The sequence below is a fragment of the Coenobita brevimanus genome, chromosome 64, assembly GCF_032717465.1.
Source record: "Coenobita brevimanus isolate Jiangsu-jjx chromosome 64, ASM3271746v2, whole genome shotgun sequence".
NCBI classification, from domain to species: domain Eukaryota; kingdom Metazoa; phylum Arthropoda; class Malacostraca; order Decapoda; family Coenobitidae; genus Coenobita; species Coenobita brevimanus.
The window spans coordinates 20,828,009-20,851,803 of record NC_137017.1 but is presented as its reverse complement, the minus strand read 5'-3'; the positions used below and the strand labels follow the sequence as shown (position 1 = coordinate 20,851,803).

At 44.0% G+C, this 23,795-nt stretch overlaps 2 protein-coding genes across 3 annotated transcripts in view; both read left to right on the top strand.

The window, feature by feature from the left end:
- Positions 1-4,882: 4,882 nt before the first annotated feature.
- Mlp60A (Muscle LIM protein at 60A) lies at positions 4,883-11,560 on the top strand. 2 transcript variants are annotated; one of them, XM_080276218.1, is made up of 4 exons: positions 4,883-5,031; positions 7,735-7,870; positions 8,253-8,403; positions 10,390-11,560. In XM_080276218.1, exons 2-4 carry the CDS (start codon positions 7,756-7,758, stop codon positions 10,397-10,399), a joined length of 276 nt encoding a protein of 91 aa, XP_080132344.1. In that variant the 5' UTR covers positions 4,883-5,031; positions 7,735-7,755; the 3' UTR covers positions 10,400-11,560. The 2 variants fall into 2 exon arrangements, with proteins under 2 accessions (XP_080132344.1, XP_080132345.1); XM_080276219.1 differs by lacking the exon at positions 4,883-5,031 and adding an exon at positions 6,102-6,254.
- Positions 11,561-12,970: 1,410 nt separating this feature from the next.
- Positions 12,971-23,795, top strand: part of Mlp84B (Muscle LIM protein at 84B) — a 53,601-nt gene continuing 42,776 nt past the window's right edge. Inside the window, exons 1-2 of the mRNA XM_080276217.1 lie at positions 12,971-13,107; positions 19,843-19,939. Coding sequence (XP_080132343.1) covers positions 13,090-13,107; positions 19,843-19,939 — 115 coding nt within the window. The 5' untranslated portion in view covers positions 12,971-13,089. The remainder of the gene's footprint in view (positions 13,108-19,842; positions 19,940-23,795) is intronic.

Genomic DNA, 23,795 nt, shown 5'->3' with positions numbered 1-23,795 from the left:
AAGGCTGAAATGAGGTGTAGCACAAGGGGAGAGACCATTTTAATCTTTACCCTGCCGAGTTTCGAACTCTTGTGGGGTCTTCCACCACAGAGCGCCTTCAGCTACAGTTGACAGGGAAGAGCTCACCTCCCCCACAAACGGGGCTGAAATTCGGGTCATTTTTACTGGGAGTCGAGTGCTCTATCCCGAAGGACGAGGGCAACTGGGGCAACAAGCCCCCCTCCCCCCTCCGCTTTGCTGTGGACTTCTAATTACTAAGTGATGAAAGACTGATGAACAAAACAAACGAAACAGTCGTAAATGATTGACGACCATGTTTCTGAGTCCCTTATTGCCTGGGGAAGAGACGCGTAAATGTGAAGATAGGTTAATCGAGAGAGAGAGAGAGAGAGAGAGAGAGAGAGAGAGAGAGAGAGAGAGAGAGAGAATATAAGTAAACACGAGCCAAATGAGAAAGCGATTTTTTGTTTTCACTGGTCCACAACGATCACTCTCATTCATAATTTATTCTTGTTTTTTTTTTTTTTTCCAGACGAAATGTACTCGGTTTAGGAGAAAATTTTTAAGATGGAGGAGACATATATATATATATATAGTCCTCATCAATAACGTCATTGTAAAAATAAACAAGGACCGAGTCAGTCATTTTCAAAGTTAATAATACAGACCTCAAACTTTGAACCCGAGTTTCATGACTAAGAGCATGTAGGCGGCGGATAGTACGCTAAGTACTGTACCTTTTGCACAAAATCCTACACACAGCAACCCTGGTCAGTAATGCGTCAGTCTTCATTAAGTCGCCTGGTAACAGCAAAATCAATGGGAAAATTACTTGATCTTATGCAAGGAGTTAAGTAGGCTCCCTAGCATCTTTTCCTTAACGATTGATTTTTGCATATGATACAATAGTTTTCTCTTGTGATATATATATATATATATATATATATATATATATATATATATATATATATATATATATATGTATGTATGTATTCCGTCATTATTACAAAGTATAAATAGCATACAAGAGAAAGTCAAGGTGGAACAAGCATAATAAATCTCTAAATAAGTGCCACGAAGTCTCCTATTCTACAGTATGGCCACAATAGAGCTAACGTCTGAGATTTACTGCCCTGCGTATGACTGTGTGGACTGGATGCTGATGAAGGTGAAGGAAAATAAAAGAAGAAGCCTTAGATTCTTGCCTATTGACTGCACGAGGGTCATTAAGTTTTTGTTAATTCCTAATCTTGTCCTTATTTACGACCAGCAGAAGATGACTAACCTTACCTGTGCTGGGATAATACGTACAATACCTACCCCATTTTCATTATGGAAATGGTGATGATGATGATCCACCCATTTTATTGTGGGAAATATGATGATGATGATGATGATCCACCCCAGTTTTATTGTGGGAAATATGATGCTGCCCCCGCAGTTGCTGCTGCTGCTGCTGCTGCTGCTGCTGCTATTGTTGTTGTTGCCGCTGCTGCTGCTGCTGCTGCTGCTGCTGCTGCTGCTCTTATTCTTGTTGCTGCTGTTTCTGCTGGTGCTGTTGTTGTTGCTGTTGCTGTTGCTGCTGATAACGATGATGATGTACTTTACCACCAAGCATGTAGGCTATATTTTAATGTAGGGCACTGCAACCACCACCAAACAGTCTGTTAGTACGTTGGCGTCTGTTTTAATCTATTCCTGCTACGGCCTCGCGATTTTATTCGGCTAGCACTCAAGGGGTTACACAGTCGCCATTAACCTCATTCAACAACGCATTCTTTTTTATTTAATTCAGTTTTCCTTATGCATTCATTTTTGCTGGTCAGTCTTGCCTTCAATATAGGAAATGAATAGCCAAGCCCCGGGTCCCTATGCCCCTGATGGAGCAGAAAAGGACTAAATGATGGATAAATGGATATTTACAATTTATTCTTGCTGTCTCCAAACGATTTATTCAGCTTAGGATTAGATATAACCTTCATTAACCAAGATTATACTAGAAGCCCTTCCTAGTTTAATATAGTTGTCTGGTAGTTGCGTGAAAAAACTAAAACAAAAACAAAAAAAGTCACTGGATTCAAGGGGTAGAGTCCCGTTACCGCCAGACGATTTTATGCAGCTTAGGTGAGGTCTCTCTTACTGAAGGGGTTAAACACACTTTACCGTTCCTTAACCTTCTCATGGTCGACACAGATTTGGCAGTCTGTTTCAGCTGACACCAGACGATTTATTTATTTATTTTAGCTGAGAGTAAGTCAGAGAAGCCTGAGACTGTATATATCTTCAAAATGCAGCCCCTGATGGCCGGAACAACTCTACCTTTCTACTTCAGCTAAGCTAGACGAGTGTATTCAGCTGAGAGTTAACATAAACATGTGAGTGCTGATGCTGTCACTACTCATCCTGTCATGTCGAGACAACTCTAGCATCCAAGTCCACCTAACCCCAGGCGATTTAGTTGAGTCATACGAGCCTGAGTGTAAATATCGTCACTGTTAACTCTATCATGATCGGGACAACTCTAACATTTCATTCCAGTTGTCAGACGAGTTTTTTCACCTGACAGTGAGTCATAGAAACCTACAAAGGATTTTTCAAAAGATGAATGAAATCGCCCGGAGGCAGTCCGAATAAAACAGGTAAATACAACCAGCCACATATAATCCTTTGTAGAGGCCCGGTGCCGTGTTACAATAGTCCTGCAGGTGTTATATTTACAACAGATCTTGACCAGTTCTGACGATGTACAAGGCCTATATTCTCATCTGTGAAGGAGGTGCTCTGGAACCTCTACCTTGCCACCTTATTCTGTATATGACACGTGCATATTTTTTTACTTTTTTATTTATGCAGTCTCTGTCGGTGTTCCTTAGCTTAACATGTCCCACAGTACTAATGTGCAGTATGCGAAATAAATAACAGGAAGAGGTGCTGAAAAGCCATCTAAGCCTACCGATGTAGGATCCCACGTTTCCACAGCAGTACAGTACTTACCAGGAAGTATTTTGCCTTGTCATATTTTCCAGACTCTTGCATTAGCTGAAAATCCTCAACAGAGAAAATTTTCTTAAAGTCGTAACGTCACCATCAGTGAATGGAAGGAGTGCGCAGTTCAGTTCTTCAACCAAATCATCAGTGAATACCAGGAACAAGACAGATCTCAGCACATATCATTGTGACACGCCTTATATGCCCTCCAGTTTCTCAGACCGAGCCTTTTTAACTTCAACAACTGCTATCTGCCGTTTAAGGACTTCATGGATCCATCCCAGAATATTTCCATATAAGCCTTAGGTTTAAAAAGCAGCAGTCTTGTGTGAGGTACAGTGTCAAACACCTTCCTGTAGTCTAGGTTACTGACATCAACTTGTACTTGTTTCTCTCTATCTGACATTAATTTTTCTACATGAATTAAGCGGCTGCTGTAGTTATGGTTCTCTTCCCTTGTTGAAAACCGTGTTGGCTGCCACTACTTAGTATTACCTTATGTGATTCGCCAGCTTCTTTCATATCAAAATTTCACACAATTGACCTAACACACACGATAATAACATTGGTTTGTACTTCAATAGTTCGTCAACTTTGTTGTACACAGGACACAAAAAATACTTTCAGTAGTTCTGGCACCATTCCACTATGTAATTATTTTCTTGTAATTAGTTCAACTGGTAAAGCAATTTATGCCAATTTTGAAGTCTTGTGCGTACAAGACCACTTCAAAAAAGTTCCATACACTGCTAAAGGAAAAAAAAAATCGTTGGTCGTATAAGAGCACATAATGGTATTCCCAGGAAGTTGTTACGCAGCCGAAGAAAAATTCCGCACAGCAGGTTGATCTGGGTTCGCATTCTCGTGAGTTTAGAAGTCTTTTGAAGCCTTCAGTCCGGTGACGGGTTTTTTATCCTTATTATTATTACCGGCAAATGTTATCCAGCTCGGGAGATTTACAAATTGGAGGGGTTAGGTGTTACCTCGATTAACCCTCTCCTCGTAAATGATCTTCCTTAGGTTGAATTAAACACTCTGGAAGTAGCAGTAATAAAATGAACATGTACGTCACCGCACTGAAGAGTTGACACATCTTCCGTTGCGATTTTTCTTGCATTAAACATTTTCTTGTACGTAGTTTCTATATTTCTGATATAGGTATAGACTGCACAGGTAACAGAGAACATCGGCAAGCCTAAGCAGAAATAATATGGTAAGGCAGAGATGACACAAAACCTCCAATGTAGATGAGAATCATGACCATTAGGCTGATCGATGAAGGCCCCAGGACCACTATACTGCACTCGCATAGCCTAATTGACAAGAAAGGAAAATGGTTATATTTAACCCTTGAATGGTCGGAACAACTCTAGTTTTCCACTCCAACAAACGTCAGACGATTTAGTTCAGCTGAGAGTGAGTAGTAAGAACTCGAGAGTAAATACTATCATTCACCCTCCTGTCATCGGGAGAACTCTAGTACTTTCTTTAAGCTAATCTTAGACGATTTTCTTCAGAGGAAAGTGAACCAAGAGACTGAAGGAATTAACAATGTCAGCATTAACACTTTCATGGTCGTAGCAACACTGGTATTGTATTCCAGCTGAGAATATGTCGCAAGAGTCTGGGAAATTCATTCCTAACTCACGGCAAACACTATGTAAAAAGAAATACAAAAGTATGGTTCTTATTATCGACATTGGTGGTGTAGGGTGGTAATGGTGAGATCGGTCATAATATTGGGGCACGGGGGCGGGCCTAATCACGACACGTTGGCTAAGACTGGGGGAGGGGGGGTCGACGCCCACCACCGCCTCTTTCCTCGAGGCACCTTTGCACACTGCACCAACAGCTCAGGGCGAGGTGCCGGGTGCAGATGGATATTTCTGTCTCGGGCGGCCGCGGGCAGGGGGCGGTGCCATCCAAGAAAAGTTGAGGCTGCGCTGTCTTGGCGCTCAATCGTAATAAGGCGAGGAGTCGAGAGGCAGTGTCCATCCGAGGAGGAAGGAGCAGCTCCTGGCCCAGTGTGTTGCCCGTGTGAAGGTAGGCGGCCCCGCCCTCCTCCACTTCCTCACACTCCTGCCTTAACGAACTCAGTCGCTATTGGACTTTAGCACTCAGTCCCCGCACCGCAGCAGCCCTTCCCCCTGTACTGGAGTTTATTCATCACTCGAACTCCCGCGCTGAAGGAGGATCTTGTATTTGCCAACGGTAGTGCTGCGAAGCGCCCTGGGGGTTTCAGTGGGTCTTAAGTGAGGTGCCACACACACCCAGAGCCAGTCGCAGCTCCGCCAGTGACGAGTTGATAAAGTTGCAATTAAACTGGACAGGTTACCAGCAAGGTCCCCAAACCCAGTCCTGAGCCACTCCAAGCCGGCCGTCGCGTGTGTCTCCCATTTCACATTTGTGCTGCTCCTGTCTGGATTTACCCTAAGTTCTTCGCCAGTAAAAGTATTTGCTGCCTGCACTGTGAGTGTTGAAGGGAAGAAGAATATCTCGTCCTTGAACGTGAAAGTAACAACTTTAACTGTTGCAGGATCACGTTAAAGTGCAGTCATATTCCCATTAATACTACCAAGTAGTGAATGAAGCACAAGCCTCATACTATTACTCAGTACTAGTACATTCATTTGTCTTGTAATCTTTAATTACGAAACACAGGCTTACGGTAAAGGGAAAAGCAATAAAAATGTGGATGGCGGTTGTGTGGCACATGTCAGCATTGCTCTAATTAGTCAGCCTGTGAATTATCTGCCCCTACACATTCTATTTGTGGCAAATGTATCAAATGTTCAGTATCACCGTGGCACAGAGGATTTGTCTGGTATGACGGCACTTGGAATAACTTGTGTTCTTCACCCAGTACAATAGCTGCAACTCGCCCTGTTGGGTTGGTAGCTTCTTCATCATGTACACATTACATCAACACATTATTAGTTGCTGAGATAAAAGAGATCACGGAAGGCGGGAGGGATGGAGGTGTCGGGTGAGGAGACACCGCACCGGCCGTTGGCACTGCTGGCATCCGCCCTGACTATTTATGGCACCGTCTTGGCCTGCCAAAATTAGCTGTTGACCTGGTGGGCGGGTGGCAGCGGTCCCACCTGCTGCCGGCACCGTCATCCTCGCCCGGCACCAGACTCTGGAGACTCATCCGACGCTTAGTGGGACTAGCACGGTATCGTCACCCTCAGTCCAGCAGCAGCAGGCTTGGGGCTCAGTTGGGTCTGCCGTGGAGAGCAGTTGAGGCACATAACTCGCATTAGGTTCGGTCTCGGTCTTTCGACTCTGTCAAATTAACTTTAATCACTTAACCATGCTACAAGTAGCTGTCCACACTGCTGTGATGAGATGGAAAACAGTCACAACATGACCTACAATTCTTAAGTGTTTGCTAAGTAATAATCTGCCTTGCAACAATGTGAAACGGAGAATGAATTTGATGAAATTTGCTAGGCGCCCGTCAATAGTTCTAAGAATTTTTCGGTCCCTGATTTATACTGATATTCATTTATTCTTCAGCTCACGATGATCGAATACACGAGTACATGTCAACTTTAGTGTCCATTCTGCATTTTTCAGACTAATGCTGAGAATTTTCCAGCTTTGTAATCATTTTTATAAATCAAACTGAGTGCAGGCAACAAAACTTTTAAGAGTGGCAATCGCGATTCGAAGTCCGAAAACAAAACCGGGAATCTGTATCCTGTCTTCCTAGGCAAACTGATATTTCAAACATTTCATAGTTTTAGTAAGAGTTGGTCACCGTGAGGGGCGCGTGTGCTGCCTTCGAGCATCGTAGTTAATGGTTAGAGTGCAAAGTGAAGGTACTGCGATCTAGTATACTGATGTGTGGAGGTGTGAGGATATACTCGTATAAGCATAGTGATCTGGAGAAGTGTACCATCAGAGGGAAATCTGGTGTTGTGGTAAATGAGAAATGAAACGGCATGGGAAAATTATGACCAAGCTTAAGCAATTGGGATGACTTGAACTGGCAGTCAGGAAGAGTGTGCTGACTTAGTGAAATGAAGTTGTTGTTGCAACCCCAAGCTTATCCAAATGTGAACTTGGCGTACTGCAAGCTGAAGTTATCTTATCTTGCAGTCCACCATCTTCCATGTCGATGATGAGGATGAGCTTAGGGGCGTTTGTATAACCAAACAGCAGAATCGCCATGCTATATAGGCGCCACCACTGGAAGGCGCCCCTCACCAAGTGTGGTGAAACGGATATGTGATTAACCCTTGTGGGGGACCTGTACAAAGAAGAAAGAGCCAGTTTAAATTACTACATATCCTGCCTTAACAACTGTGATAGGTTAATACAGAAAGCAAAAGGACTACAAGTGAAGTGAGTCCAGGGAGAATGCATGAGTGTAAGATGCTTACAAGACATAAGTAGGATGAGTTATTAGGACGGGTAAGCGTAGGATAAGCGAGAAGTGTCGTTAGTCAGTTAAGTGTGGTAATAATGACGACGAACGAAATACTGAAAGCAGAATATATGAGATTCGGTTGATTTTTTCATCCCGAGGAAGGATAGTTAATCTTAACTGCCTGCAGACGATTTTGTTTAACCTAAGGGAAAGTTTACTGGATGGAAGGGTTGGCTGTTGTCCCATTAACTTCTCAGCAAGGGAGCTCCTTCCTGTGTTGTGTAAAGTCATTTGTCCCGTAGCTAGAATAAGGGAAAAAATACGTCTTAAGAGTGAGTGGGTTAATATGATGGTGATGTTTCCCGCAGGACCAATAAGTCGCCGCAGCCATGCCGTTCAAGGCTCCTCCCACCCCCAAGTGCCCAAAGTGCGAGAAGTCGGTGTACCATGCCGAGGCCAGGGTTGTTGGCGACGTCTCCTTCCACAAGGAGTGCTACAAGTGCAGTAAGTACTTTTAATCTCATACTAAGTAGTCTAATTATATTCTAATACCTAATCACACTTTTTTCCACATTACTGTTCTCTTTGGTAAAGTTCTTGTATGTCGTTCCTAGTGCAGAATTGAAAAAATTGCTAAATCCCCAGGTAAAACATTTATGCAAGATATAACACAAGCCTGAATAAGTACATTAGGTATCATACTAATACAGGCTTCTACAAACAATGATTTTTAACAGAACGGTATCCATGCAAATCCAGTCACAGTTCTGTATTAACTGTAATAAGCTTAGTTTTACTACATTTTTAACACAGTCTGCATATGAGAGAAAATGTACTGTCACCTTGTGCTCCCTCTGACCGCCAACTCCTCGCCTCTCCTCACCAGGTATGTGCAATAAGATGCTGGACTCCACCAACTGCAACCTGCACGAGAACGTCCTATACTGCAAGACCTGCCACGGCCGCAAGTTTGGCCCCAAAGGCTATGGCTTCGGCGGTGGCGCTGCTGGTCTAAGCATGGACACCGGTTCCCACCTGTAAGTGTTGTCACCCTTCATTTCTCATGCAATAAGACAATGCCGAGCTCTAGGGTCACTGCTGTAGTGAAGTTCAGTATAATGACAGTGAAGACCCCGCTGTGCCTGCAGGGGTCCAGCCTAATACTTGACCTCACTGCAGCTGTGATGACCTACTGCTTCTCCTGGAGATGAAAGAATCATGCCCCTCCAAAGATCTAAAGAGGCGGATTCTTGTCATCAAAGTACATTTAGTAGATTTCATTCATCATCTTTATCATTAGTCTACCTATTTCACCAGCACCTAGGCAGCGCGCACACTTCGCTGCTGTGTCACCCACCCTCAGTGGTTACATCACACCCATGACAAGTTTGCGTCGTGTGCTCGCTGTGTGCCTAGATATAAGAGCCAGTATAGAATCGATCCAGTATTAGAATTATATATCATTATGCACTATTCATGTTAGTCAGTCAGCTTGGTAAGGCATTAAATCCATTCAGTCCGACGACGTCTGTTCTAGTTTATTCATTCTACTTCCAGACGATTATGTTGAGTTTAGGAAGGGCTTCTGGTGTTTAAAGTCCAGAAAGTCTCTCCTGAGTTGAATATAATTGTCAGAGGAGCAAGAATATATCCAAAAACACGTCATCGTATCGAAGAGGTTCAGTAAACAGTCAGATTTGCAGCTCCAAATGTTGTCACCTATTGAGCTGTGACTCCCATACAGACAAGGGCCGTCACGTCTCCCCATCACCTCCAGACCAGGCACAATTATTTGCAACATCAGCTGTATACTAATACCTTACAGCAGGTGTTTTTAGTACTGTTTCACCACCAAGCTTCGATACAGATATATTTTCATATTTTCCGTTTGACACTGGAACACGCGCCACTGTTATTATTCATTCATAACCAAATCGACTGTCCATAACCACTCAGATGGGAGCCTAACCTGCAGCACATAAATTTACTGTTTAAGTCTCTCAGATTATATTGCTTTTCTTTTATCAACTGATATTCTTCCTTATATTCTGTTTTTATTATTATTATCGATTTCGTCTCTATTTGGTTGAGTTCATCCCTCTTAATCAGAGGATAGAGGGCCTTCTCTTACCTGTACTTGACATATATAAGTTAGGGCTTTTATGTATCAACAAGGCGAAACTTCTCAATTGGTTAAGCGGGCCACCATGCGGAACGCCACTATTCCGCCAGCAGGGCCGACGCTCCTCGAGGTCAACCGGATTCACATGTAAACACGATCAATTCCGTGCCGTAACTGTGATTCGTTTTGGCAGGAAGGACAAGGAGAGAGCAGGATCTCCCTAGGCTTGTCTCGTTCTTCCTGCTGAAATAAATACTAGTTAAGAGAAAAAATACCTGAAGTTTGTTTTGTAGTAGGGAAGGAGAAGGGAATCCTGAGACTTCCCGTGTCTCTCGTTCCTCCTGCGAAAACAAACATTAGTTACAAGAGACAAGTATAAGTTATTTTGTTTTGCAGGATGGAAAAGGAAAGGGAATGTGGTGTCTTCCCATGTCTCTGGTTCCTCCTGAGAAAACAAATCTAAGTTACGACAGGGAATCGATCTTAAATAAGGCCATATTCTAGGTGGCACAGGATGCTCCGTAGCGGTTTATTCAGCCTATTACACCTTAACATTCTCTTATGTGTATAGTGTTTTATCAACATCGTCACTATCTGCATCAGTAACATAAAAGAGATTGGTAAGGTGTAATAAGTGGAGTAAATCGCTAAGAAAGAGGTGTTGCGAAAATGTCCAAAGCCACTTGGAATACGACCCTGTGTTCGAAGAATCCCACCCCAGGGTGAAAGCGGCGGCGCGACCTAACCTGTAGAGTAGCGAGTTACACAAGACTGGATTGTCCCTCACGTCTAACCTCCTGCAGAATAACCAGTTGGGAAGTTTCCCTCATTGATAAAATGCTACATCTCCATCCAGGAAACTTCAGGCCACTGACAGTGTCTTCCCCCTTCCTCCCCACAGAAAGGAGTAATCGCTCTCCTACGCCTCGATACTCAGTCATGAAACTCAAAGCGTAGAGCTCGACTATGAGTGTCTGAAGATCTAGGTAGTGCCTGAGTCAATGCTGTTGTTGTGGAGACAGTTTTTGCAAGATTTATTTGGGCTATGTAAATGTTGGGGCTCCTATGTTAAGTCCTCATTGTCTCTAAACGTTTATGCGTCTCCACTGCCATAGTAAGGCCAGTGCACCTTCAGTTTTCATGAAATCATCAATATTATTGGGAATTGCAAAGTTCGAAGCCAGAAATTCAAGTAATTCAACAGACGCTTGCTCACCGCCTCCAGTTCTCGCCAGACCTCGCCTAGCGCATCACGCTTCACGCTTGACAACGCTGCTTGCGGCTTCGAACTCAGCTACGCTCCGTATTCCCTGCTGTAATGCTGTTGATGCTCAGTTCTATTCGACACGACTCCCTGCGAGGTTGGTGGTGGGCGGTATAATCAGGGTGTGCGGGTGGGACAGGGCGCGGCTGGTGCCTCTAGACGTGACGTGGCTAGGCCTTACATACTAGGACCTCAAGCAGATGTCACCAGCGGCACCATAACACAACCACAGCCGCGAACCTGACACATCCGCCGGCTCCAATCTGCGTCAGCACCGACCTCTGGGGAGATTAACGAAAGACGATTAAGTTGCTTCTTGCTACGCTCACTAACCCGGTGGGTGGCAGACGAGTTTTGCTGATCTCATGGGGACCCTCCACTCTGTGGGACCCCTTCATTGGTGACGGAAAACGGTTCATTTTGGTCTAGTAATGCATAATTCCAGCATTAACACTAACTATTGGTTACTAGCTTATTCAAACACGCCATTCATATAGGGTCTACGTCACCCACTACGCTTATTATGTTTATTTTTGCTATGCTTAAAGCTTTATTTTTTTGCTTATAGTGCTAACTATTTTTATATGCTCAGTCATCGTTCCTACTGCAATGTCTGGAATATTTTTTTAGAAAATATACGCTACAAAGAAACTAATTATTGGGTTTTCTTCCAACATTCACCATAAACCGTGTGTGTTGAGAACACAACCTGTGACAGCTCTCGCTGAGTCCAGAGTGGCACCGCACGGGGCGGGCCAGGATGGTCCCACACTGTTGCCTTCAATAAACATGTTAACATCATCCACAATCTGCGTTTGCATGCCCCTTCAAATCTTACCAATATGCGGGCATCGCTTGGCTCTAGTGGTCTGACCAGGAGCAAAAACATCTTAGAACTCATACGAAGGTGGAAAAGTAACGGAAAGCAGGCTCGGCCACGGTTAAGTAGGTGGTGTGGCGGAGCTCAACACTGTCACGTCACTCACTTAGCTCGCTACCAGGAGAACGCCCTCTAACCTCTGATTTGATCACGATCTCAAAGGTATAAAGACTTGCTAAAGATTCAGATTCCACACTCCTCTGCTCTGTAACTGGAATTGGTTGATCTTAAAGCATTTGTTGCAGGCCAGGACCCGTCTCGGCTCACTCCAGCACCCCCTCACTCACTCCCCGCTAGCCACACTTTTCTAGTCACAAGCGGCTCTGTTACATTTCCACCTTCAAGATGGCGACCCTAGCAATCATTGAATACAGTACCTGAAGAAAAGTGATTATCAAACAGAAAGAATAACTAGAAACAATATTTGAGAAGATGAACGAATTAGAACAAAAATATTACTGAGTCTAAAATGATACATGAATGAAGTGGACAATAATCTGTGTTTTAAAATCTACATGCAGTATGAAAGAGAAATTATCTTTCTAATGCACAGTTCACGACAAACGTCTGCTCCCACGTGTAACAGAATACTGGGAAATGATCGTCCATAGGATTCATTTCTTTCAGGAAACAATCTCTTTCCATCTTTCCTAGTATTCCATTATGCTTTTCCAGAGAATACGGGATCAGACTTTTGACGGCAACTGTTTTTATGATATGCCTATTATCTTGAAAATGGAGAGATAATTATACATGTATAGGAGAGATGATTATAAGAATATATATATATATATATATATATACATATATATATATATATATATATATATATATATATATATATATATATATATATATATATATATATATATATATATATAGATAGATAGATATATATATATATATATATATATATATATATATATATATATATATATATATATATATATATATATATATATATATATTTATAATGATCAAATGATGGCAGGTCTGCAAACAAAAGACAAAGGTGAATGAAGCCTGTATACACCAAACTCTTGAAGGTGTGGAGGGTAACAGATTACATCACCTCACTGGCCATCATCACAATATGGACAGTCAGTGATGCTGAATTCACTGGATTAAAGAAATGTAGAGAAGTAGGGGAAAAGGTCTCAGAGTAGAGGGTCTCCACTGAATAAGTAAAGGTTGACAACTGGGTGGGTATGGTGTGCATACTGAAGGGTATTGGTGGGAGGGTTGGGAGGCTGGACATTACGACCTGTAAGAGGGACCAGAGGGCGGAGGTGACATACATCAGACACCCATCATGAAGCAGCCTCTCATCCTGTGCCTCTGGATTTGTCTCCTGAAGACCGAGGGAAGTCGACTATGTAAAACCCTACAAACCCCCGAAGGCGGCGCCGGGCGAAGGCTGCCCTCGCTGTGGCGGCAAAGTCTTCGCAGCTGAAGAGATGCTGGCCAAGGGCAAGGTGGGTATATATGAGAGGGAAATAATCGAGTCTCCAAACCCACAGTGTAAGCCTATGTCTCACCACACCTCAAACATTGCAGCACTCCAGAGTTTATCATATCAGCAGTCTCAGTACCCATCAAACACCTGAACATCCCAGGGTCTTTCATATCACTAGCCTTGCCACATCTAAGCACCTCAACTCAAAGCTATCGTATTACCGTTTCCACCTTACCCTAAACACCGCAACTTTCCACTGTCATATAAGCTTTTCCACCGTACCTCAACCATCTCAGAACTACAGACTCCGACATATCACCGTTCTACCACAGTTTAAACACTTCTGCAATATATGTATCATATCACCAATCTCACAACGACTCAATCACCTAAACTCTACACTATCACCACTCTTACCACACTTCTCAACGATACACTGACATATCACTAATCTCACCACACCTCAAACGCCTCAACACTACAGACTCAGTCATAATCACCAATCTTACCGTGCCTCAAACCCTTCATACAACAGTCTCATTCATGTCACTATTATACCACATCTGGAGCACCTCATCACTACACTATCATCACCAATCTCACCACACCTGGAGCACCTCATCACTACACTATCATCACCAATCTCACCACACCTGGAGCACCTCATCACTACACTATCGTCACCAATCTCACCACACTAGGAGCACCTCAACACTGCACTGTCATCACCAGTCTCACCACACTGAAAAAAACTCATCACCACAGATTCAGCCACATCACTGATGTACCATACATCAGACACTTACATACGACACTATCACATCACCGTGTCACTATATCCCAGTCATGTCAACCCTAAAGCTTCAGTCACATAACTGTTCCAATATACCTCAAACATCTTGATACCACATTTTGTCATAACATTAGTCTCATCACACCTCAACATTACATGAACATGTCACTAGCCTTACCACACATCAAACCCCTAAACACCTCACCTTATCACATCACTAATCTCATCAATCCCACCGCTCATGCAAAACAAGAGGTGACGAATACTCGACAAAACTAAATAACGCACAACAACTGTAGAAGCTGATGTTTTCTCTTCTGCTGCATGCATCCCAGATTTTTTACTATCCTCTTGTAGATAAATTAAACATCTAATTCCCCCTCCTCTCTCTCTCTCTCTCTCTCTCTCTCACACACACACACACACACACACACACACACACACACACACACACACACACACACACACACACACACTCACACTCACACTCACATTCACACACACACACACACACACACACACACACACACACACACACACACACACACACACACACACACACACACACACACACACACACACACATACATACTCATTCTACACCATACAGGGTTGGCTGAAGGACATGATCCTTGGTGGCGTGGCTATTTGTGCAGCGGTGGCAGTTAGTGAGAGTGGTACTGGAGAGGTGGCAGTGGTGACAGGTTGTAGGGGTAGTACTGGAGGATGGCAGTGGTGGCAGGCAGTGAGGATGGTGCTGGAGGATAGCAGTGGTGGCAGGCTGTGAGGGAGGTGCTGGAGGGTGGTAGTGGTGGCAGGCTGTGAGGGTGGTGCTGGTGGATGGCAGTGGTGGCAGGTAGTGATGATGGTGCTGGTGGATGGCAGTGGTGGCAGGCAGTGATGATGGTGCTGGAGGCTGGTAGTGGTGGCAGGCTGTGAGGGTTGTGCTGGAGGCTGGAAGTGGTGGCATCCAGTAAGTGTGGCAGTGGTGACAGGCAGTAAGGGTGGCACTGGAGGGTGGCTGTGGCGGCAGGCAGTGAGAATGGTATTGCAGGGTGGCGGTGGTGGCGCCAGGCAGCGAGGGTGGAAGGCAGTGAGCGTGGAAGGCAGTGAGCGTGGAAGGCAGTGAGGGTGGCAGGCAGTGAGGGTGGCAGGCAGTGAGGGTGGCAGGCAGTGAGGGTGGCAGGCAGTGAGGGTGGTAGGCAGTGAGGGTGGCAGGCAGCGAGGGTGGCAGGCAGTGAGGGTGGCAGGCAGTGAGGGTGGCAGGCAGTGAGGGTGGCAGGCAGTGAGGATGGCAGGCAGCGAGGGTGGCTGGCAGTGAGGGTGGAAGTGGTATCAGGCAGTGTGAGTATCACTGAAGGGTGGCAGTGGTGGCAGGTAGTGAGGGTAATACTGGAAGGTGGCAGTGGTGGCAGGCAACGAGAGTGGTACTGTAGGGTGGCAGTGGTGTCAGGCAGTGTGGATGGCACTGAAGATTGGGAGTGGTGGCAAGTAGTGAGAGTGGTATTGGACAGGGACAGTGATGCCAGGCACTGAGGGTGGCAGTGATGGCAGGCAGTAAGAGTGGCACTGTAGGGTGGCAGTGATGGCAGGCAGCGAAGGTGGCCCTGGAGCGTGGCACGGGTGGCAGGTGGTGAGGGTCGCACTGGAGGGTGGCGGTGACAGTGGTGGCAGACAATGATTGGAGGGAGGGACGGTGATTGTGGGGTGCCAGTTGTAGCAGGCAATGGTAATGGTGCTAGGAGTGAGGGTAGCAGGCAGTCAGGGAGTGACACTGAAAGGTGGCAATGGCATGGAATGAAGAGAGGACACTGGAAAATGGCAGCAGTATTAGCAGGCAGTGATGGCAGCTGACACTGGTGATGGTAGACAGTGGTGGTGGTGGTGGTGGTGGTGGTTGGCAGGCAACTGCAGTGGTAGACAATGAGAAACGTTAAGTAGGAAAACTGGTGCAGGTAGCGAGGGGTGGTAAAAGTGTCACGTGGCAGGAATGGTGTGAGGAAAGGGCAGACAGTGAGACTGGCTGGCAGGGAGTGAGGTGGTAAGCAGGGAATGGGCTGGCAGGCAGAGAGTAAAGTGACAGGCAGTTGAGGTGGTAGACAGAGCAGACAGGGTAGCAGGCAGGGGCAAAGGTAGACAGGCAGGGGCAGGGAGTTAGTAGGCAGGTGGTGCAGGTGGCAGGCAGGAGGTTTGGTGGTAGGAAGGGGATGTGATGGGAGGCAGGGTTGGGGGTGGCTAATACAGGATGTGTGACAGATTAAATGAGTGTAATGATTAGGCTGCTTACCAAACCGCGGCCACTTTTCCAGAAAGCCACAGTATCACATTAATACAGTAACTCAACACAGAGCTGCACATTTTAAAAGACTTTTCTAAATCCACAGTGCAAGAATTTTAAGTATCACTATATATATACGCTGCCTCCAAATCGTTGTAATAACACCCTAGCACAGCCAAAAATCATCGCTACAGCAATAGCTTGTCTGTATCACCCAAATGCTGCCATCGTAATACAACCAGGACATCAAAGCACAACTGTATAACTAAAATTTCACCACCCTAGGAACACCACCACACCATCAACCCTACAGCACACCAATGCCCTATAACACGACCACGACAGTTTTAACACTACCACCACAGCACAGTCTCCAACACTCATTAATACGATCACAACTCTTTCATAGCACTTCCACCAGAGTTTCACCCTCAATACTACCACACCATCAATCCAACACTACCACACCACCATCACAATTCAACCCCATTACTATCACCACGGCATCATATCACCACCATTACAGTATCACGACAGAATAACCTAAACTGAGCCAAAGCACCGCCCTAAACCGTATTATCACAGTAATATCATGACACCACCACCAAGCGAGAGCACACAACAATAACAGCATTATAAAGGAAATCCCATCACTCACCTGGATAATCTGGATATCTAATCTGAAGGGAAGAATTTAACTGGCTTTTTTACTTCATGGTGTGTGTGTGTGTGTGTGTGTGTGTGTGTGTGTGTGTGTGTGTGTGTGTGTGTGTGTGTGTGTGTGTGTGTGTGTGTGTGTGTGTGTGTGTGTGTGTGTGTGTGTGTGTGTGTGTGTGTGTGTGTGTGTGTCTTTCAGTACGACTGGGTTTGCGACCAAGAGTGAATATTTCATTACATAGTTTGTGATAGGTGGGGGCACTCACCATCCACTCACTCACTGTAGGGCTGCTCTTGGATGTCTGCCCTGTCCTCTCCTCCATCCTTCTTTCCTTCCATCTTCTATCTTCCTTTCCTTCATTCTTTCCTCGTCCTTCTGCCTACGGGTGACTTTACACTCCCTCTTCTGTCTTTCATTCCGTCATTCTTTCCTCTTCCTTCTGCCTATGGGTGACTCTACACTGAGTGACAAGCCAAATGGTTTCCTGTACACCAGGAAACCATTTATCACGCTGGTTGGGGTTTATTGCTCACGTAATGCCACTCAGGGATGCGTGAGGTTGGTCACTCTCATCTTAAATGTCAGGACCAACTTCCTAACCCCGGGCTCCTACGCTTCTCATGGGGCAATGTAGGAATGGATGATGGATGGATGGATGGATAAGTTTATATATGTTTTTCTCTGTGTATAGTTGTGCGTGTGCATATTAGTTACCTGAATTGTTTGGCTAGGCAACCCCGATACACACAACACAACAAAATATTATTAATGTCATGTCACGCTGCAGGTCACTCACCCAAAGATTTTTCCAGCAACAATAGAAGAGAGCATGTTATCGGCATCAAGATCATCATCATCATCATTATCATCATCATAGCACTGTTCTCACATTTATAAATGGAGTGGTTAGAATTCACTGTATTTTGAATCGGTTACAAAAGAGATAAAAAGTAAAGCAATGAATGTTAGTGTCCCTAGTGAGAGAGGAAAGGGTGACGAAAATGCCTGTACTGTAGTACAATGAAGTGAAGACAAGCAGGAGTTGCAAGGCTTGGTGAATGAGTTTAGAAACGTGTGTAGGATATGAAATATAGAACTGAATAATTATAGTCAATTAAAGTGTCAATTTTTAGAGGAATGTATTCGCGAACTGCATATGGAGACTGAATAATCAGGCAGTGGAGAATGTGAGAGCCTTCAAGTATATGGGTAGTGTGATGGGCAAAGATGGAGCTGAAGGGATGCAGAGCAGAAGAGGGAACTGCAAGGATGAAGGGTTGCAGGTACACGAATGACAGTGGTAATAAGTAGAGAAATGAGCATGAAAAAAAAATAATAATAAGGTCGTAGCATGACACTATTTAGACCTTCACACAAACGTATAGAAATGACACTTGGATTTGCTGGTACGACACATGTTAAGAGTGAGAGGAGTCAGTTATCTAAGATAAACATGTAGAGTTACGTGATGAGACGTAGACAAATGAGAAAAGTTTAGAAGCCTTATGGTGTTGGTGTGAATGTGCTGGAAAGTGTTGAGAGTAAGCTACCCAGGGATGATTTGGCCGCTTGGAAAGAATAGAGGATTAGAGACTGATTAGAAAACTGAATGAGCGAGAGGTGTCAAGAGAGAGGGAGGTGGGAAACGGATGATGTAGACGGACAGAGAGGAGAGATATACGAATGATACTTGTTCAGAATAGAGGTCTACCTAATGGCAGTGGACTGGGCGACTTGAGGGCGATTTGTTCATGGCCATCTCCTCCCATTCGGAATTAATGTGTCTGATTACATGGAAACCATATATATGAATTGTTAAAATAATGTAAATAGGTGAACTTTCATTCTCGTGCCCAGCCAGAATTGATCACAGCTTTGTTTCACTTGTTTTTCAAGCCTTAGAAAAATCGTCAGAGGAAATAATTAGTAACAAAAGGGAAAAATTAAAAGAGAACTGGATCTGAAAATTAGTTCATTTATCCTCTTTAATACAGTGACGGCTGTTGTAGATATTTTTTTTACACTACCAGACTATTTTATTCAGCTTCAGTAGAGTCCCCAGTAGTGAAGGGATTATCTAAGGGTATACTGAATCCATTCGTTTCAAAAAGTCTCTCTTAAGATCAAGAAGACTGTCTGGAGGCTGCAAGATCAAAATATATAATACAGTACATCATGGCACTGACGGGGTTACAAAAATGAAGGTAGGACTGTGAAAGATACACATTGCTATATTTGTGTGTGTGTGTGTGTGTGTGTGTGTGTGTGTGTGTGTGTGTTTGTGTGTTTGTGTGTGTGTGTGTGTGTGCGCGCGCGGTTTGGCTCTTTATACCTATCTGTGTATAATAATATTTGTTCTGCATATACTAGTGGATTACACACAGTGGCCTATTACCTCCCTCCCCAGGTCAGTGTTAACATCCCACAACTCCGCTGTAACTCTCTTGTCACCTTTCCTCCTTCATTACTCTGCTCCTCTATAACCCTCCACAGTCTACCACAACCATGCTCTAACGCCTCGTGTGCACCATTACGATCTCCCTCTACAGTCCACCACATCCTTGCTGTAATCCCCTCTGTTGTGTACTCCTCAGACTCCCCGTTGACAGTCCACCACAACCCTGCTCTCATATCCCCGTGTACCCCTGCGAGTCCCTCTCTACAGCTCATTACACTCTCGCTCTAACTCCTCGACTCTCCCTCCACAATCCAACACACACTTACTCTAATCCTCCCCTTCTGTACCCCTCAGCCTCACCCTCAACAGTTCACTACAGCCCTGCTGTAACCCTCCACCTGTATCCCTCCGACAATCCACCATATCCTTGCTCTAACCCGCCCTTGTGCATCTCTTCTCTTCTTCACCCACACATCTGCTCTAGTCACTCCCCCTCCCCTTGGTGTTCATCCAGTACCCCTCCACAGTCCAGCACAAGTCTGTGTTAACCGCCACGTTAACTCCAATAACACTTTCCCTACAATCCGCCACAAACCGGCACTGACATACTGCTGTTTATCCCTACAGACCTACCACCGCACCTGTTTCAACTGCAAGACGTGCCGCAAACCTCTCGACTCCGTGGTGCACTGCGACGGACCCGATAATGAAGTCTACTGCAAGGGTGAGTATTATTAAGAACGTCGGAAGAATATAGTTTGACAGTTGTGTCAGAAGTGCCATTCACTTTGCTGAGGGTTGTTATGTGTACTTACCATTCAGTTTTAGGAGTTTAGATTTTCTGTGAAATGTCAAGCACTAAGGAAGTGCAAGAAGAGGTATATAGGAGTACACAAGAAGTATAGACAGCAGGAGGCATATTGGGATATAAGGAAGTTAGCTGTTGAAGTAAAACTAATTACAGTGAAAGTTACCAAAGTGTGCGAGAGAAGGATAGAAAAGAGGACAGACCTCCCGCGCCCACCACACCCTCGGACATATTAGCCGGCAATGAAAAGAAAGAGTGCGTTTAAGCGCGTGTTGAAGACGGTGAAGGGTGTGTTGGCGGTGTTGGGCATGTGGTAGCGAGTTTGTTATGAATGACATTGCAGGAGGAACTAATGAGTGTGTTGCAGGAGGTGTTAGTATGTTGGTGATGGTGGAGAAGGTGGTGCAGCAGGTACTGGAGGGTGTGATGGAAGAGGTACTACGGATTTTGTTGAAGAGGGTGTTTGACATGAACAAATAGAGGAGAGGTGGGATATAGGTGCAGGGAGGAGGAAAGATAGGGGTGGAAGGAGGGATGTAAGTACAGCTTAAGATGCGATCAACCCTTCCTCTCCCCTTCCCCCCCTCCCTTCCCCTACATCTCCCCCCAGCACACACACACGCACACGCACACGCGCACACACACACACACACACACACACACACACACACACACACACACACACACACACACACACACACACACACACACACACATTGCCCTAGGGAAGAAATTCCATCTGGTGAAAACGCTCAAAAAAATTCTTAATTGAAACCAGTCCTAAAGGAAAATACTAGTCCTCTCTCTCTCTCTCTCTCTCTCTCTCTCTCTCTCTCTCTCTCTCTCTAGCACAATTCCCGACCCAATTTCGCAAGGAGTAGAACTAGTCAATGTGATATATTAAGCTGAAGTAGGAGAGATGCTGTGATTTAGGCTGAAGAAGAAACAGCATCTGAGTATTTTACCCGGCTGCCCTTTCTTATCCTCGCCTTGTTCGCCATGAAAGGTAGAGGAGAAACACTGGACAAGAACTGGGGATAATGAAAGAGTTACTGAGATATGAACTGGGGAAAATGAATCGGTACTGGGATATGAATTGAGGGAAATGAAAGGGATACTGAGATATGAACTGGGGGAAATGAAAGGGGTACTGGGATATGAATTGAGGGAAATGATAGAGATACTGAGATATGAACTGGGGGAAATGAAAGAGATACTGAGATATGAATTGGGGGAAATGAAAGAGATACTGAGATATGAACTGGGGGAAATGAAAGAAATACTGGGAAAAAAAAATAGCTGGCAAGGAAAAACGGAGAAGGAATATTAAGGAAAGGGTCAACAGCTTTAGGGAAACCTATCGTAATTTAAATGAAGATCACTAGGAAGTGTTTGTAAAGGAAGACGGGGGAGTAAACGAAAGATATAAGAGAGTAAGAGGAGGTCTTCAGAAGCTGGAATAACATGTGGGGATAACTATAAACACAGCTATTATGCTTGCCCAGTCAGGAGTTTTGTTGATATCTGCCTTTTTTTTTTTTGTTGCCTTTTTTTTTAACGCTGCTTGTGTGTGTGTGTGTGTGTGTGTGTGTGTGTGTGTGTGTGAGAGAGAGAGAGAGAGAGAGAGGGAGGGGGAGAATGTTGTTGTGCTTGTTCTGTTCTTTGAATAAGGTCATGTTTTTCTGGAGCGAACAATGCGCACATTTGCTGACCTCAGAACCACGCGTCGTACCTCGGTAATCTTCTTGCTACTTTTTGTCATGGCATATAACAACAAACAAAAAACAAAAGAACAAACCAATGCTGCACTTGAAAATTATTAGGTAATATAAACAAAATTTGTTGCAAATTCCTCAGTTTTTGCTTTTATATAAATCTATCTTAATTGTTTACTCGAAGCGAGTGAACGAAGACATAACGTCTAAAAAAGATTGTTCTTTCGAAAGTCGAACAAACGCAAGTTAAAATCAAGATCTGTTTGTCTTGCGATGCCTGGACACAACACTTTTAAAAGACTGGTGTTCATAGGCAAAGTGTACGATAGACTGAGGTAGATGGTTGCAAAGTTGAGTAGTTGTAAACATGAAGGTCGGAGAATGCCACATAACGCTTGTATCAGAAAGCTGGACAGAAATGGAATGAGACAGTTCAGAAATGCAGTGATTGTAGAGAAAGAGATATACACTACGCGGCAAAGAGGTGATAAGCGAGAGATAATTAAGGATTGATATGAGTGTTGTTGAAGGTCAGGTGACTATCATGAGGAAGACTGCGTTGAGTTGAGAGATGTACGAATTGAGTTTTGAGACATTAAAAGCATGAATGTTTCTTATGTCCCAGTAAAAAGTAAGACATAAATCAGGACACAAGTTTACCAAAATCTCATCCAGTGATTCTTGTAGTTTAGCACATCTTATTAGCCTGTCCCTCTGTACAGCCTGAGGCGATAAATGAAAAACGCCCGGAAAATGCCTCCCAGGATTAACAAGGAACTCCAACAGGGAAGACTGCTGAGAGCTCTCTGAGTCTTTTACCTACTGGAGTATCTCTTAACTAAAGGAAATTATATGATGTCATGAGTATAACACCCTGAGAGTGTAAAACAGCAAAAGAAATAAAAGACGCTAGTATTAAAGAATAAAAAATACCCAACGTGGGGTACCTTCAGTCTTGATGACATTTGCGGTCCTTATCAGACTTTCATGTTTCTGAATTTTATAAGCTGAATAAAAATCGTCTGGTAACGAAAAAAATTATGTTTTAAAAGCTGTCTTTATAATGATTCACACACACACACACACACACACACACACACACACACACACATATATATATATATATATATATATATATATATATATATATATATATATATATATATATATATATATATACATACGGTACATATACTATAATCATATAGACAGTGATATAGAAATCAGGTCTGCGGCTGTATTATAAAAACAGTGTTAGAACACCATACCAATTTCTTCGAAGCGAATCGTCGCGTCCTGATATTATTCAGTATGAGCATTTAAAATTCATCAGTTTCTTCAGTTCAATAAGTAAGATACAATCGTCTGATGGTAGCCTACTCTGATAAAAGGACGCCAGTTGTGGTGTAAGGGCTAAGGTTAAATAGTCATACAGTATAACAGGAGGTAACAGCGAGAGACGAGCATTAATACTTTAGAACGATGCTGGTTATTATCCTGATACTTGCACTGTGCCTTTCAAGACATGTGGCATATATATATATATATATATATATATATATATATGGAGAGAGAGAGAGAGAGAGAGAGAGAGAGAGAGAGAGAGAGAGAGAGAGAGAGAGAGATAATGTAAATATATTTATATTAGCCTTTTGTCTTTTTCCCTATAAAACCGGCAGCTGCTCCTGAGTGTGTGTGTGTGTGTGTGTGTGTGTGTGTGTGTGTGTGTGTGTGTGTGTGTTATTGTTCCTCTAGTAATAGTTCTGAGTGCTTTGCCTTGTATCCTCAGAAGTTTTTGCGGCCATATGTGTGTGTGTGTGTGTGTGTGTGTGTGTGTGTGTGTGTGTGTGTGTGTGTGTGTGTGTGTGTGTGTGTGTGTGTGTGTGTGTGTGTGCATGTTTGTGTGAAGATAAAAGTTGAAAATCGCTGTTGTGGCCTGTGTTATGTATGAATTATTATGTATTGGGTACTGGCTATAGTGGAGAGAGAGAGAGAGAGAGAGAGAGAAAGAGAGGCTGCGGAATACAGAGGCTAAAACTATCTTTAGAAGTCTTCAG